The sequence below is a fragment of the Parus major genome, chromosome 6, assembly GCF_001522545.3.
Source record: "Parus major isolate Abel chromosome 6, Parus_major1.1, whole genome shotgun sequence".
Classification (NCBI taxonomy): Eukaryota; Metazoa; Chordata; class Aves; order Passeriformes; family Paridae; genus Parus; species Parus major.
The window spans coordinates 373,955-391,032 of NC_031775.1; the positions used below are offsets into that span (position 1 = coordinate 373,955).

A 17,078-nucleotide genomic window follows, 5' to 3' on the forward strand; every position below is an offset into this window, starting at 1 on the left:
TGATTTTTCTTTTACAGGTAAACACAAGATTTCCCCCAGCAAAGGCAGTTTTGTAATGACTTGAACAAGGAGCTCAAGAGCTACCTGAGAAGTGCATCCAAGCGTAGCTGTAGGGCTCCTGGTCTGAGGCTTCACAAGTCACAGCAAGAGACATTTGATCAAATGCCTCCTGGTCTAGACAGGAGATTTCCTCATGCAAAACAGCTAATTGATATTTCTAATTGAATCCAGGGGAGCAGGAGGAAGTTCATAATCACATCAAACTGGAAATGTTCATTTATGTAGGAATATGCTGGTTTTATTGCATAATCTGTTTCATCTTCTAAGAATTACAATGTAATATATTTTGCATTCTTAGTTACAGCTCAGCAAGAAATCTGTCCAAGTTTAACCTGAAGTTAATTATTCTGAAAATATTTCCCTTTCTTCCTAATTTTCTCTTTTAGTAGGTATAGTTCCCCTTATTCAATTATGAACTACAATATACAGCATTCATTTCTATAACTAGCAGGTGACTATTTGAACACAAAATCCCCAAAAATTTGATGTGTTTTAATGATTTCTTTTGATCAACAGTGTGCAAGAGTATAATTTTTTTTTTTGACAGGGACTTAGAGGAATTACATATTTGATTTCTTTTGCTGCCTGTGAAAAAACTCAGCATCATTACTCTGTGCAGACTGCTGATACCTGATCTGTGTCTGCAAACCAAATTCAGACTGTTTCAGGATGCCCTAGGTTTACTTAGGCTTTTTTTTTTTTGCTTGCTGTAGAATTAGTCCAAAAGTGGCTGCATATAGCCCAGGATAGGAGTGTTTTTGCTGAGACCTGTGCCCCTCTCACCCTGCAGGAATACAGGATTTCAAGCTTTGAGCAGAGGCTGATGAATGAAATCGAATTTCGCCTTGAGCGGACACCGGTGGATGAATCAGATGATGAAGTCCAACACGAGGAAATCCCTACAGGCAAATACATAGCTCCCATCTTTGATAAGAGACTCAAGCATTTTCGGGTAATGGAAGGATCCCCTATCACATTCACCTGTAAAATAGTTGGAATACCTGTTCCCAAGGTATGTCACTCTCACTGTAACTGGTAAAGGAATAAAACCCAACCCCACACTAGTTTCTGTACATCCCTCCCAAGCACGTGGCTCTGTGGCGAGAGCTCCCAAATGAATCATTTCTAAAATAACAGTATCTGCTCCTGAGCATGCATCAGGCCTTCAGGTCCAACCACCTGGCTCCAGCAGATGCAGAACTGCACAGCCCCCAGAACTTTCCAGAAAGATGAGAACTGATCTGACCAGAAACGTGCCTAGAGCCAAGAAAAGACAACCTGACAGGCCCAGCTATGATATGCAGCTGCCTGAGTTCAACCTGGAATCATTCTGTTATTATAACTGATCTGTGAACTTTATAATATTCTAACATTTTATTAGCCATCTCTCAACTTTTGCTATTTTGCTAGTCACTGTTAAGTCATGGGGATGTGTCTGATCACTACAGGTCTACTGGTTCAAGGATGGCAAGCAGATTTCAAAGAAAAACTCCCATTTCAAAATGAACAGAGAAGAAGATGGAACATGTTCTTTATATATTGAAGCTGCTACTAATGATGATGATGGCAACTACACGATCATGGCTGCAAACCCCCAAGTAAAGTGTTTTATTTTCTTTTACAAAAATGCTTGTTTCATCTTTTTCTAATATATGTTCATAGGAACACAGATTAGGCCACACACTTGGTCATCAAGTGGTGATTATTATCACAAATCAGGTGCTTCAGAGCATAGGAGAGGAAACCATGATGATGACTGATGAAACTACTCCCCTGTTCCACAGACAGTCAAAAGCACTAAGGACATTTTTTCATGTTGGTAACTCCTGCCCTATCTCCCTCCCACTCCCAGCTGCTGATGGGTACCTTTTGAGACGTGCAGACAAGACAGACATGATGTTTCAGGCAGAAAGAATAGAGCAGGGACAAACAAATAGTTGCACCAAATTTGGAACTGTTACCAAACACAAATATATTCTTTATCCAGGATGCAAAGATGCAGATCTGCAAACAGTCCCACTCCCTTACACCATTCTCCTTGACCACATGTGCTAGCTACAAGTACATTCATCAGGCAACTTTTCCCAGCTTAAATGCTTCTCTTTTTTTAAAATAGTTTTCTTTTCAGTTTCTATATGGCTGCATTTTGAAGTAGGCCAGCACAAAGGTAGCAGCAGGCAGTAGCTGTGGCATGAATAAATAAGCAGGGACAGGCACCACTGCTAAATGCAGTGCCACAGCCTGGAAGAGTTTGAGAACCTCCTGCCTCAACTGCAGGCTAACATGATAATAACATATATAATAACATATATAACATTTATATTATATATATATATATATATTTATATATATACACATTTATATACACTTATATATATACACAAATGTGTTTATATACACATTTATATATAACATATATAGCATTTGCTTTGGGGAAGTGGTATTCTCACTATGGTTCAGCTACTTTATAAAAATAAATCCTAATGCACTGTAAGTGTTCAATGTTTCTACTTTAAAATGAAATAAGCCATTAACCAAGTATTAATTCTGTTTCCATTGTGAATTGCAGGGGAGGATCAGCTGCTCAGGACACCTGATGGTTCAGAGTGTCCCTTTTCGGGGACGAATATCAACAACTCAGCCTCACAGGTGAAAGAAAAAAGTCAAAAAGTCCTGCAGACCTTCTTTATGCTTTTAATGAAGGCATCCAAAATAACCACTGCATTCATTGAACTTCAGTTCTCAATCATAAAATGGAAATAACAGCAGCAGTTCCCTCCCAACAGGTCACTTCTATGTTTTTGAAGGTCATCCTCAAATACAGGGAAGTTTAAGTACGATTTCATTTACTTCTTGTAGTGGAGCTAAAGGCAAGGGATGGATTAGCAAAATGAAATTCAGCCAAAAAAAGCAAAAAGAAGCAGAGGCCAGCTTGGGAATCTAAGGATACTACATTATATAGTTAATTTGATAATCTTTCTAAATGGAAAATATGCAAGAATAAATGACAATCAGCCCATTTCTTTCTGCCCTTTTATGTAACTCAAGCAATCTCTCCATCCTTTTCTCAATTTCTTCCTTTTTGTTTTTTTTTTTTTTTTAAGCATTAGGGGGAAAAAAATTGACTTGCAAACCCACACACACAGATGATTTTTGTGTTGCAGAACACGACCCCGGGTGCCAGAAGGAGACAAAGAGGCAGTTCAAGAACGCTTTTTCAGGCCATACTTCCTGCAGGCTCCAGGTGACATGGTGGCACACGAAGGACGGCTCTGTAGGTTGGATTGTAAGGTATGAACTGCTTCCTGTGCTCACTCTCACTACTTTCCCTACCTCTCTACAGCTAGTGCTCTGTGTTTTCATGTTCTCTGTTGCATTTTCCATTCAAGTTTAAATCCTTCATTTTTAAAACTATTTCTTAATGCCATTGTCCTTGAGATGATTCCAGGGATTTCTTTTGAACAAATATTGTTCAAAACAATACGAAGATGAAGAACATAGAAAACACAACCCAGAAACAGAATGCTCACTTACAAGAGTGTTCAAATTACTAGATATGTTCACTGTGTCCTTTACCAGTATGAACTCCAGAAGTTCTGCTCCATTATCAGATTCTTGAACATAATCCAGAATAGCACAAAACCGTGAGAAAGAGAGGATTCAGCACGTTGCTTTGTGTTCAAACAAATGTCCCCATTGTATTGGACTGAATTACTGAAGATTAGCACTCCCTGAAAAGAGGGAACTGAGCCCAGCTCATTTGATGCTTCCCCAGCAGGCACAGAGGCAGAAACATCCTCATTTACTGATTGAAATCCTGGCATGAAAGAGCTGTCAGAGGTTAGAGTACACAGAGTGAACATCCTGATACTGAACACCTTCAAGAGAATCTTCTATCCAACATTTTCTGCTGGCCCCTCCACGTCCCTGCAGTGCAGCAAAGGTGACAGTGCTGCCACTGACCTCCCTACCCTGAAGAAGGGTAGAGGCTCTGAGGCACAAGTCAGTGCCCTGAAGATGAGCAGGACTCATTACCAATTAATTTATGGTACAGAGTTTACGAGGAGCATGCCAAAGAATTTGGTTATTCCTAGCTCTGCTCTCCTGGCAGAGTTTGGGAAGCCTTAAAGCATGTCTGGCATTGCACAGACCTGGGGAGAGCAAGTCCCACTTCCCTCTTTCTCTGCTCTGTAAAATGCTATATGGAAAGCAGTGTAAGACATGAGTAAGTACTGCTCCCTATTAAAAAGGTTTTTAATGCTACAATACGGTCTAATCTTCCAAAAAATACTTAATTTGTAGCGTTCTAAAGCATGCAAGTTCAACAGCTATGAAGAGTTGTATCATTCTTCATCAAATTTTCCAAAACACAAAGTAATTTGTATAGAACTTTTTCTTCATCTGTTAAATTCTGCAGGATTTTAGATGGAGGAATTTGATTTATATTCAGTATCAAAAAAAGGGAAAACGAGCAGATTATTAAGAGTATTTTGTGAATCTCATATTCTAATTTCATATTTCAAACTAAGTTTCTTCCTTTCTGACTAAGAAAAATATAGATATTTAATGTATTTTTTAATCTTTTTGCTTGTTTGTTTTCTGGTTTTCTCCCTTTTGAAAGCAGTCAGCAGAGAAACAAAACCAGAAATAATTTTTAAAAAAATCAATCACCTTTCTGGTCTAGATTTTAACATGATTCAGCTGGCATTTGTGAAAAGGCTTAGCTCTGAATTTGCTAACTTGTCAGTTGGACATTTGTCTCGAGCTGTTTCCCTTCTCTCAGGTGAGTGGGTTACCAACTCCAGACCTGATGTGGCTGCTGAATGGCAAACCTGTGCTCCCAGATGGCAGACACAAGATGCTGGTCAGAGAGACTGGAGTGCACTCTCTGCTCATCGATCCTCTCTCCCAAAGTGATGCTGGAACTTACACTTGCCTTGCCACCAACAAAACAGGACAAAATTCGTTTAGTCTGGAGCTCACTGTCGTAGGTGAGAAGCACTGAAAAACTAATTTCAATGATAAAGTTATCTGTATGCATTTCTTCAAACTTACCTTGCATTGTTTCCCTACAGACAAGTACAGATAAATAATGCACTGAGAGTAGGAGAATCCAACAGCTGTAGATACAGATATGTAACTTATATTTATATATATATATATTTTCCTCCTCAGATGATGGAGGGAAATGCACCTGGTGCTCAGATGAGTGCACTCCTGTTACTAAGAGAGTGCCATAAGAATTCTGCCTCATTATCATCCTTCCTCTCTTATCTGGGCAAAAGGACATGCTTAACTTTCTTCCCAGAAAATCCTCAGGATTTGAACTCATATTATATATATGTGGAGGTATTCCAGATCTCAGCCCAAATTTTATTGGTTTAAAAATGTTTCTAAGTAGAAAAATTTAATCTGAATACTGCTCTTTAACAAAGCCTTAAAGTAAGGGAGATATTGAAATTTATAGATGTGGCATTAATTTCCTGCAATGGCAGTATGTTTAGACCCATTAGAAATGCATATATTGTTTTATGAACTGCAGTTCTGCCTGTTATTTACTTTATGTTCCCTTACAGAGGTTATATTGTGGCATTTCACTTCCCTTCCAACACCCCACTAAAAACTCACAACCTACTTTGGTATCACAAGAACTTTCATTGTGTTCATCCATGCTACCCAAAGAGAAACAAAGAATAAAATATCTCTTTTTTTTCCAGCAAAGGAAGTCAAAAGAGCCCCCATGTTTCTGGAGAAGCTTCAGAACTGTGGTGTTCCAGAAGGCTACCCTGTCAGATTAGAGTGCAGAGTTGTGGGAATGCCTCCTCCCATATTTTACTGGAAGAAAGATAATGAGACCATCCCATCAAACAGAGAGAGGATGAGGTACTGTACCATGACACCCACGCCTGAAGCTTCTTGTGGCTGGACCAGCTGCTCCCATGAAAACATCAGTGATAAGTACAGATGCTGGTGCTTTGTAACAACCCCTTTCACCCCATAAAGCTGTATAAATCTTGCTTTTCTGAGGGGTGAGCAATGGCTGTTTCTGCCTCAGAGAGTGGGGACAGAGCCTGTGGACCACAGGCCAGACAGAATTCATGAATCTCCTTCTCAAACACACTCTGAGAGGGTTTTTTAATGCAGGGCAGCACCTTATTCTCTCTGGTTTTTCCCAGTTTAGCTCCAACCAGGTATGAATTCAAACTCGGAACAGCTTCAGTGCCCCAAAGCATGGGATAATAGAGAGTTTATCATGTCAGACAGAGAAACTTAAGCAAGTTGGTCACAAACAAAGGCAAAGACTTTGATCCATGCTTACAAAATACAAGGTTCTAGTTCATCTCTTGCAGTCAAACACATCACTATTTTTTAACTTCCACAAAAGAACAGCTGATGAAATAATGTGCCTGGCTGTAACTAATGATAAATTGTTTGTTATGGTTTTTTTTTAAGATTTCTACTTCAGCATATATCTGATTTTAGTACTTTTTTCAATCGGTTCCAACTAACAGCTCAGTGCAGTCACTGGATCTTTAAGATCAGCTTCAAGAAGTATCACTCTTCCCACACATAGCTGCAGGCTGTCAGTACAGAAAGCTGGCTCTGCACAGCACCTCTTAGGGATGGACACCAACCACTCTTAGAAAACTCTTTCAGTGAAACTGAAACAGACTGAGACTGCTGTCCCTCTCCAAAAACCCCAATTAACCCTGACCCTCTACAGTCTATATGGTTTGGGCCCAGCCCTGTTTAATTTCCCTATAGATAACCTGCAGGAGGGGATAGAGTCTGCCATTAGCAAACTCATGGATGACACCATGTAGATGTTCCCATTTCATAGGGATTGTGGTTATACACTGTAGTTACAGGAAAATTAACAACTGTCCTAAAATGTCACACTTCCAGTTGTTTCACAACAGGTTAGAAAACAAATTTTTGCTTCAGCTCAGCAGGGGAATGGCTAAGGGAAACCTCCCACACCTCAGGGTACCAGGAACAAGCTCTGGGGTTGGGATAGCTCTGCTGTTTCAGCCAGTTGAGACCAGAAACCCCAAAGGCTTCCAGTGGCTCTGGACAGACCCACAGGAAGCATCATCCCTGTTTGTCCCTATCCTGCCTCACTGCCTTCCTGCCTGAAGCCAAGAGAAGTTTTTGTATCTCAACAAAGGGTAAATGCTCCCTTTTTTGTTAGAGCTGCTGGAAGCACAAAATGTCCTCTTGTCCTGCAAGTTCGTGGTGTCCTCCCAATTCCTACAGAAACAAAATCTCCAATTTCAGAATGTCCTGGAACTTCAAGGGTTCTGAAGTGCTCATCTCACAGCTCTTCCTTTATAATGAGAGAAATATTTGCATTGATAAAAAGGACCAGCCTCAGCCTAGAGAGCAGAGGAGTCCCAGTTCTGTTGTATCGTGCTGAAAAGTTTTTCCTGGAAATTGCAGCCACAGTTTTAGATCACCGGAGAGCAAAGGAAGTGGAGGGAACAATGAAGCAGGTTTCTTTTAGAGTGTTGGCTAAACAAATCTTTCTGATTTTCCTACTTGGTTGTTTTCTCATAGACAAGGGTGCCCCAAGAAAGTTTCCCACTGGCTCTGGTTGCTGTTGTGAAAAATATCACAACTTTGTACAAGTGCTCCTGGTATTTAGTAATGTTCTTGTTCCAGCTTCTGAACCAGCAAAGAATACAGAAGGATTGTGCAGCAGGTTTAGCTCGTTAGTGTTCAATAAATCATGCTAATATTAACATATACAGAGTAGCAATTCAGCTCCCACAGTCACACCGTGGCTGTGCACAACTGAGAGGAGCCAGAACAGGTCTGAGATTTCCTCATCCTTGTTTGAGGCTGTATGAAAGCAAATCTATTGACTACAGACTGCTACCTCCTTGTGACTAGAGATGACAATGTATCCATTTGTATTTCATACATGTATTTTAAAATCTGAAAGCTGAGGTGCTCTACAGAAATGCTAACTCCCAAACACTTGTTTTCCAGCATGCATCAAGATACAACAGGGTATGTCTGCCTCCTGATCCAGCCTGCCAAGAAAGCAGATGCTGGCTGGTACACCTTGTCTGCAAAGAACGAAGCTGGCATCGTCTCCTGCACTGCTCGACTCGACATATACGGTAGGTATTGGCTGGGAAAGAAAACTCTTGTGTTTTGTTAGTCTGGGTTTTGCAGGGATTAGAAACCAGCCACAGCATGGCCACAGCTCAATAAGGCCCCAGAAGAGATCTAATGATACAGCTAAATGGCCAAGGAGCTCTGCTGTGTCGGTGTGAAGGAGAGTAAGGACAAAAATCCAAAGCAGGAGTTTCACACAATATCCTCTACTCCCATTTTCCACCTCCCAGAATCCCCAGACACACAAACATGTATTTTCAAGTTGAACCTTAACTCTCCTGCCTCTGATGTGTCTGTGCTACAGCCCTGACCCGACAGAGTAATTACAAATTTATTTAACAATAAATTACACACAAGAAAGCAGAGCCCTTCTCCCACAGAGCACAGGGGGAGCAAACCAAGCCTAACTGATGGGGGCTACTTTACATCCAATGCATTTGTCTAGGATTCAAAAGGCCCCAGCCCTCTTCAAGAAATACATCATTTAACTGTTATTTCTGCAAGGTGGAATAGAAAAAGCAGCATATTTTGATCACTTAAGCAGCATAATGAAACAGAAAGCATGTTCCACAAACTGAATTTATATTTCCACAAACTGGTTGGATTAGAACCAGACCCTTAAAGGAAAAAAACCAAAAAGCTCATGTTTTCAAACTCATATTTCTATTTTGTTTTTTAAACCCCACCTAATTATCAGAAGTAAGTCACCAGTGCATCTCTGTCAGCCTTCTGCCACCTCGTGGTGATTGGGCAATAGTGATGGAAGGTTCAAGAGAGGGCTAGGGAGAGGCTGATTTAAGAAAGGTGAAACAAAATTTAAAAGTTCTTTAGGTATCTAAATGTTGAAAGACATAAATTTTCAAATGAAGGATTCAAGGCAAAAACAGGAAAAATACAGAGATCAGGAAATGCTCACCAATTCCAAGCACATTTTCTAGGATATGCAACTCACACCCCAAAGTGAGTGACAGGAGTAATTTTATTTTGTGCTGTTTTGAATGGGTGGGGTTGAGAGGTTGAAGGTGTGATCTGATATCTGCAATTCTGGGTGCAAAGTAAAATAATAACGAGTAAATAATGAGCTCAAGTAGAAACAAATTGGGCACTGCAAGAAAAAAGGAGGCTCATTTTAAAATACTTCCAGACAGGGTCAAAATTCAGCATGGAAAGATTCAGCATGGAAAGAAATTTCCTGTCAATGCTTAACATGTAGATTGTTGTCTCCCAATTAAGATACTCAGGGCATTGGAGCCTGAGCTTGATTTCCATTTTCATACCCTTTTATTTTATAGACAGATATGTCTATCTAATTTGGGTGCAGACCCATATAGATAAACACTGGCAAAGATAATATAATTTTCCCTTGTCTGAAGTGTTTTAGAGATAACTACTACTAGGCATTATGTAATACAGTATTTTTACAACATTTTAGCAGTATTTGTTCCTATAGGAACATGTAGAATGCTACTTTGAAATTAATGAATATGTTTTTGGATTACATTTCTTTCAGTATTTTAAAAAAATCTAGATAACATGTGAGTAGTTGTAACCACTACATGGCAATAAAAATTGTAATCACTTCCTTGAAGAAAAGCCATCCAGAGGATGAAGCAGTAGAGAATCAGAGCCCTGGCCACTTTGTTCATCTCTGTTCATGTATGTTTTTAGTTCTGATTACAAAGGCTTTGGAGGAAGCTCCAAAGATTCCATCATTCAATTTTGGACTTTGTGAAATCCATGCAAACATTGCCATTGAATTGAAGAGGGATGAAAATTTTACCTGTAGCCTTCAATCGAATTACTGAACATACAAACAATGCCAATGATAATATTGAAAAGAGCAGACCCTAACCCAGAAAGAACAATGCTGTGCCCTCTTCAGGGATGTTGGAAGCAACTTTCCAGGGGTGTGTAATGATTTCTACTGTTTCTTTGTGACCTGAACTGGAGGTTTATACAGCTCCCTGTGTTTCTGTCGCTGCAGCTCAGTGGCACCGCCAAATTCCACAAGCACTCAAGCTCCGCCCTGGTGGCAGCCGCTACACAAACCTCAGCCAAGGACTCGACATCTTCTCTGCCTATCCTGCTCCTGAGAGCCCCATGCTGTTTTCATCCCCAACCCAAAAGCTGGTGGAGAGTGAAGAACTTTGAAAAACAAACACTCGTCCCAGTTGCACCTGCGGAGATACTTAGAACTGTGAAAAAACTAAATAATAATAATAACAATAATAATGATAATAATAAAATAAAAAAAGAGGGACAACTCACGATGCTCAAGGTTTACAAGCAACTTGTTTGTAATTAAGTGTTCTGCTGCTGCAAATGCTGCAAGTAATATATGGTACAAGACTTTTGCATATGATTTTAATGCAGGATAATTGTGGTATGGAGTGTTGTGCAATAAATTCAGTACTGTGTAGTTTGCTAAGAATTACATAGTAAACATAGTTTTCAGCACCTAAAAGCCAATACCACTTTTACTTCTTGAATCACAGCTACTGCACTGTAGCTGCCATGGGAAGGATTGATGATGATTAGCTGGATTACTGCCAGTGAAAACACTGACATTACAGTAACACCAATCCTGAATGAGGGGTAAACAACAAGACTTTGAATGTAATTTTAAAAACATGCCAAATAATCACAAAGCACAAGTTAAATGGAAAAGATGTAACTCATTTTTATATATGATTATTATGCCAGCCTATTCTAGAATTTTTGAACTCCAGACTAGATAAATGTAGCATTTCATGTAGGTACAGGTGTATACCCTAAATATTTCTATCTGTGTGTGTGTGTACTCTTGGTGTAAGGGTTCATAAAATAAGGTGCAGGGTGTGTGCATAAGGCACATAGCAAATGGGAATTCCTCTTGTCTGAAGCATGCTCTCTTGAGCCCCTAGCTGAAACTATTTTCCAGATGTGCCTCATACTTTTTTCTTCACCATGTTAGTGATCCTTTGATTTTGGATGATACCAAACTTTGTCACTTCATGGCTTTTAAATATCAGTCTCTTTTTCCTTCTTTTTCATGTGCATCTAGCTCATTTCATAGTTAAATGAAAAGGAACTATGACCTGGTAAATTTTCACCACCATTTAGGAAGCAATCACAAGTGTGGTGTCTAATAGGAAGACAGAAAATTCTGTTAATATACAAAAGTTACGACATTAAGCAACTGTTATATGCAAAAAGCTAAAAAACCCCAACAGTTATAATAAATAAGGCAAATAAATGAAAGCTCAAGAAAAGGTGTTAAGTGAGAACACTTAATGATTGATTTAAATATATTTGCCATCTATATAGTTACATTAATACCTCCAGCTGTTAGAATCTGTGAATGTTTAAGATGTTTTCCTGCATCTTTAAATTACTGCTAAATTTCTCCTCTAGACATTGTTTTCAAGCACTTCTTTCTTACTGCTTTCAATGTGGCTGCAGAATGCAACAAAGTCATGATCAAAGCCACAGATATGAAAAAAAATTTAACAGATACCTTAATTTTAGACTGTGTCTTGGGTTACTTCAAATTTAAAATTTTAACTTAAAAAAATTCCATATGCAAAGAAAACAATGAAGAGTTATGTTAAAAGCAAAAGAATATTGGATATAGCCAGAGACTGAGAATCCTTTTCACTGAGCTTCCCACAAATACAGCTTCTGTTGTTCCTAACTCTTGATTCCCTCAGGATTTAGAGGAAGTGAATTTCTTGTGCTGTTTTACTTCCCACCTGAGTGAACACAATAAACAAAACCATGATTATAACTCTCATATTTTTGTTAGAAATCTCAGCCAACCCAACCCAGACTGGACATACCAGAAAGATAAAACACAATCTTATCCTAAGAGTTAAAAAAGCTGCAGGTATTTCCATGGGAAAGCAGATGTTGCCCACGTTGTACCTCTTCCCTGGTAAACAGAATAAAACTCATGGCTATTAAAAGTGATGCATTGAGTTAAGAGACTTCAGTAATGAGATGCACAACTTCAGATGTACTGTGTGTCTGCTCCAGTTACCTTCAGCTGGCTTTAAGGATGGCATAAGGATTCCAAAACTACCCCCCAAATTTCAATTTTCCCATATTAGTTACTACTCATGGAAAAAATAATCCAAGAAATTTTATTGGATTTTGCTGGCTCAATTCAGTGCTGTTGGGAAATGGAAAGGTAGGAAATTAAGACACAAAAGATCAAACTCACATCTACAGCCCTTGTCTTCCCATTCTTTCACAAACCAGAGGGAGGGTTTGATCTCAAGTATTCCAGGTTGTGTTCTGGCCATCAGGATTCATCCCCAAGCCCAGTCAAGAGGTTGCCTGCTTGGAAGTCCCCTGTGGCCCCTTTGCCTGGCTGAGAGTGAGGGGTTGGACCAGGCTGGACCCTGAGCTTTCATCAGACTTAAATCACTCTATGCTTCCTAAATTATTTTATTTTCCACTGCCTAAATATGCTACCTGGATTAAGTTACCTGTCAGCTGAGTAGAAATTAAGCATTCAAGCAAGAAAAAACTTTTCCTTTTTGCTGGAATCTAACCTATTAGGCAAGGCCAGCTACAAGAGTTCTTCACAGAGTGAAGAAACAAGGAATGCCAGTACTCACCACTGCCAAGTATCTGGTTCCAGTGCTGGAATCCTACTGATCAGTATTACTGACAGCAGCAGTGATTTCCACATTTTACAACATCAGGCATTGCTGACATCAAAAACTCAATGCAAATTAAAAGAGAAAGTGCTCAGTGCAAACATGCAAACCATATCTCTTCACCTTTTCTCTGAAATATCACTGGAGTGTCTCCAAACTCACATCATTATAACCTGAGCTGATATTTTGACAATTAAGTGGTACAATGTTAATGAAAATGCACATTCAGTTCTTTGGAGGTGGGAGGACAAGAAGCTGAAAGACCTTTCCCAAAGATCTGTGTAAGAAGGATTCATTCATAGTCCTTCAAGAAGGGGCCCCAGAAATCTCAGTGAGAGTCAGGCTACAGAAAGCAGATCACCAAAAATGAGTTAGCTGAATTATAATATTCTCTCCTGATCGATATTTCCTGGCAAAAAGATCCAAACCCTTTGCATTTCCCTACAAAATGCAGAAGTCAACAACTGCAATTCCTTTTGGTAGCTCTGATAAAAACAAACCCATGCTCTGATCCCAAATGGTCTGTAGTTGTTACATGTTGATCCCTACCTGCTACAGGACATTTCTCCTCTGTGTGTACAGCAAGCCTGTAAATGGGAATGGATGTCAATGCTGTTTAACAATGTGCTCACCACAAGGAAGAGCTTGCAAGGAAATGACACCAAAATTACATTTGTGTTGTTAAGTGGTGGAAAAGATGAGGGGGGACAGCCTTGTAGGACAGTGCTGTGTTGGCACACCGTGCCAGGATGTGCTAGAGCCACTCTTCTCCTTCCTGAACAACCTGGCAGCTCATTGCTGGTCTTTACTGAATAACCAGTTCCACTTCACACTAACACAGCTTTTCATTCTCTTATTCAGGGCAGGCTACTGCAGCAACACAACTTAATGTTAGGCCTTCCACTGAAGTCACTGTTAGTTATGAACTTCCACAAGTCCATGAAACCACCACAATGTGGAGCATTGTCTAAGTGTGATATATAAATGTTCAGCTTTGTAACCTCCCAAAGTTACAATCAGTTTGTCTAGGGATTCACAGTCTTGTAGGTTTATTAATTCCCCATTTTCTCCTGGTCCTGGTTTTGCATACAACCAGTAAAAGGCAAGATATATTGCAAACTAGAGCAGAAACAACATCTTTCGTGTTGCAGTTCTAGATTTCAAAAAGTATTATTTCTGCTTGAAACTTTTGGTCCAGAATGATGCAAACCCACCATGCAGCAGCATTACATCTGGGTCTGCATGGATACCACTGGACCTCTGGCCTTAAAACCACTGGATTGAGTTCCCTGCTTCCATGTGGAAGGTGGAGCAACCCTCCTGAATGCCTTAAATCTGCTAACACGAGGAGATGAGAGCACACACTGCAAAAAGGAAAACCCAACTTTTTGCAGTTCTCATCCTGATATGTAAACAACTGCCAGCCTCAGTTGTTTACATTCATTCTAAGTACTTCAACCAATAAATCTGATTCATACAGATTCATTTAAGAACTGTGTTCTTAATGCTATCAGGTTTAAAAGTACTAGCTTCTGAAAAACATCTTTACAAAACCTACTGAAATATTTATACTGTTAATACTGGAGAAGTGATTCATTGATAATTGCCTTATTATTTCCAAATACAAAAAAGTTCACTTTGAGCCTTAAAATTCTAGTTAATATTTCTTCTTGATCAAAGTTGGTTTTTTTTTACTTTTTTCCTAAAGTCGTTTTCATTGGGAAGAAAAATGCTCATGTCAGTTTTATAGTCTATTTTAAGTGCATTTGAAAGAAAGAAAACAGTAATGTAGTTCCCTTCATCTCACCTGAACTTAAATAAATGCTTCAGAGTTGCATACAAGACTGTGTCCTTCACATGTTCAAATAATTGTGAAAATGTGCAACAATGCCACAAGTTTTTTCAGAACCTTGCTGTGACAGCTGATTAATGAAATCAGACATTACATTATTTAAAGAAAATCATAAATATTGTCAAGTTATACACTGGCCATGCTGCTAGCAGGTAGCTAGAAGCTGTTTTGCTGCTTTTTTAAACAATTCTTGGTATCATTTCCCATTGGTTTCAAAATATATTCCTACCTACAGTCTGCCATAGCTGAACTCCATCGTGTCTCAAAATGAATCTGCCTGTTGCACTGGCCCCAGCCTGCCCTGGAATACCTGTTTCTGCATCCACACCAGCACTGCTGCAGCTCTCTGTGCACTCAGGCACTGATCTCTTCAACCCCTGCCTGTGCATCCAGAACCTGAAGAGGAAAAATCTGAATGAGGGCAAATCAAACACACAAACTGCACTCAAGCTCACTCTTCCCTATGCATGTCCACAACACAAATAATTGAGAATCTTCTTTGTGTAAGGGTCCATTAATACATTTAGGAATGGGTTTGAAAAAGCTGCAGATGCAAAACAAACTCTTGAAGGAAAACTGGGTCTCATAGCTCAGATACAGAAGGGAACAGGACCAAAACCAAAGGATGAGTCCTGTCACTTTTGCTCTCCCATGTAACCATGTTTCTCCATTCCCACCTGATTTCCATGTAGTTCTGTGCTGCCTTCACATTGCACCATTTCCTCTGAGCAGCAGAAGTTGCTTCTATTAATGCCTTTCTACATCAAGTCCACTATCAAAAACCATTTATTGCATAATCCAAAGAAATCTTGGGCTGTATGTGTGTGAATTTAAGTTGCCCACTTACACTAGTGGGAATTCTGTTCAGAAACTCACCATCCTTTATGGTCACACAGTCTGCTACTAACAGGAAACACAGTTTTGTAAAGAAATGGAAAAACACTGAAGACAATCTGAAATATTAAAAGAAAATATTATTATACACCCCAGGCTACAGGAAGCCAGTTGAAAATTAACTTTTTACTCCTTGGAGTTACCTATGCAGACACTTCAAGCAAACTTTTTAAGATATATTTTGCATGCTAATTTCTGTACAAATGACAACTGAACCACAAGTTCTAAAACAAAAATAGTAAACAATATTAAAATGTACTCTTTAGTAGAAGAGATATTAAAATATTATACATGGGCTTGGTTAGGGGTTTTGAAGCCAGGTTTGCTTGAAATGTAATTAAAGTTTAAAAGAGTGAGCATTTTTTTTAAAAGTCCACAAGTACCAGGTGAAATCAATGTTTGTTTTAAGATACCTGTGCAGAGGAAACACTGGACTGGTTCTTCCATGAATAAACATGCCCTTATCCTCAGTGCACTTGGTTTTTTCCCCTGGATATTTTGTAGAAATAGAAGAACTGAACATACTTAGAGCAAAAAGCAGCTCTTCCATGAATTATTTTAAAAATCTGGGTAAATTTCACTCCTAAACTACAGAGAACCACATCTGTATTGCTTTCAGACAGCTGGAATCCCAAGAGCAAGGGTACCAACATTAAGGCAAAAGCTTGCTTTGCTTATTATTACTATTATTATTATTATATTATATTCCTTTGCTACAAATTTAAAATTTGTTCCCAGTGAATCCCATTACAGGAGGGACTTCCACAAAGATTTCACAAGGAAAGTTTTACTTAACAAGACAGAGGGAGTGAACAAAATATTGAAATAACTAATGGTACTCGTGCTTCCCCACAGGAGGAAGCTGCAGTGTCATTGACATTACAAATGTATGGAAAGATGGACTGTGCACTAGATACCTTCTAAATGGTGAGATGGAAGAGAAGAGCCTAAAAAATTGGAATGAATGCAGGTTGAAAGACATGCTGATGATGAGAAAATATTGACTTTTTTTTTTTTTTTTTTGACTAATTATTACCAGTTCTGGGAATGTGCTACTCTAATTCTGCTTTCAGCCACTGCAAAGTCACTGCAGCTAAAAATGCCACTCCAGTTCCAAGCTCAAAAATAACTCTGGGCATGTCAAAACAGGGTGATACAAGTAAAATAATCATAAAAGCAGAGTCTTTGTAGCTTCAAACAGAAAACCCTGCACAAAGTCCTTTCAGAAAAACAGAGGTTAATTTCCCACAAATGTGAAGTATTTGTGAAGTATTTGTAAAGGAAAGCTATGAAAAGAAATCAATTATTTACTGAATAGTTGTTGCATTTGACAAGTCCCAAACCAGCATGGATATTATCTGCTTTTCAAACTGCAATCAGGAAGAATTTTTTAATGATCAAACTTTGCCATCACCTCAGCTGACTCCCCAAAAGGCTTTGACAGGTAATCAATAGACAGACAGCTGTCTGTGCACTACACAGAATTTACTCTGCTGCCTTCACTA

General features: G+C 39.1%; 1 protein-coding gene across 1 annotated transcript in view; it reads left to right on the plus strand.

Moving 5' to 3' along the window:
• MYPN (myopalladin) overlaps positions 1 to 10,645 on the plus strand; it is a 48,417-nt gene extending 37,772 nt beyond the window's left edge. Inside the window, exons 13-20 of the mRNA XM_015632623.3 lie at positions 851 to 1,072; positions 1,509 to 1,658; positions 2,630 to 2,709; positions 3,225 to 3,351; positions 4,844 to 5,051; positions 5,778 to 5,943; positions 8,053 to 8,186; positions 10,169 to 10,645. Coding sequence (XP_015488109.1) covers positions 851 to 1,072; positions 1,509 to 1,658; positions 2,630 to 2,709; positions 3,225 to 3,351; positions 4,844 to 5,051; positions 5,778 to 5,943; positions 8,053 to 8,186; positions 10,169 to 10,335 — 1,254 coding nt within the window. The 3' untranslated portion in view covers positions 10,336 to 10,645. The remainder of the gene's footprint in view (positions 1 to 850; positions 1,073 to 1,508; positions 1,659 to 2,629; positions 2,710 to 3,224; positions 3,352 to 4,843; positions 5,052 to 5,777; positions 5,944 to 8,052; positions 8,187 to 10,168) is intronic.
• The last annotated feature ends 6,433 nt before the right edge of the window (positions 10,646 to 17,078 follow it).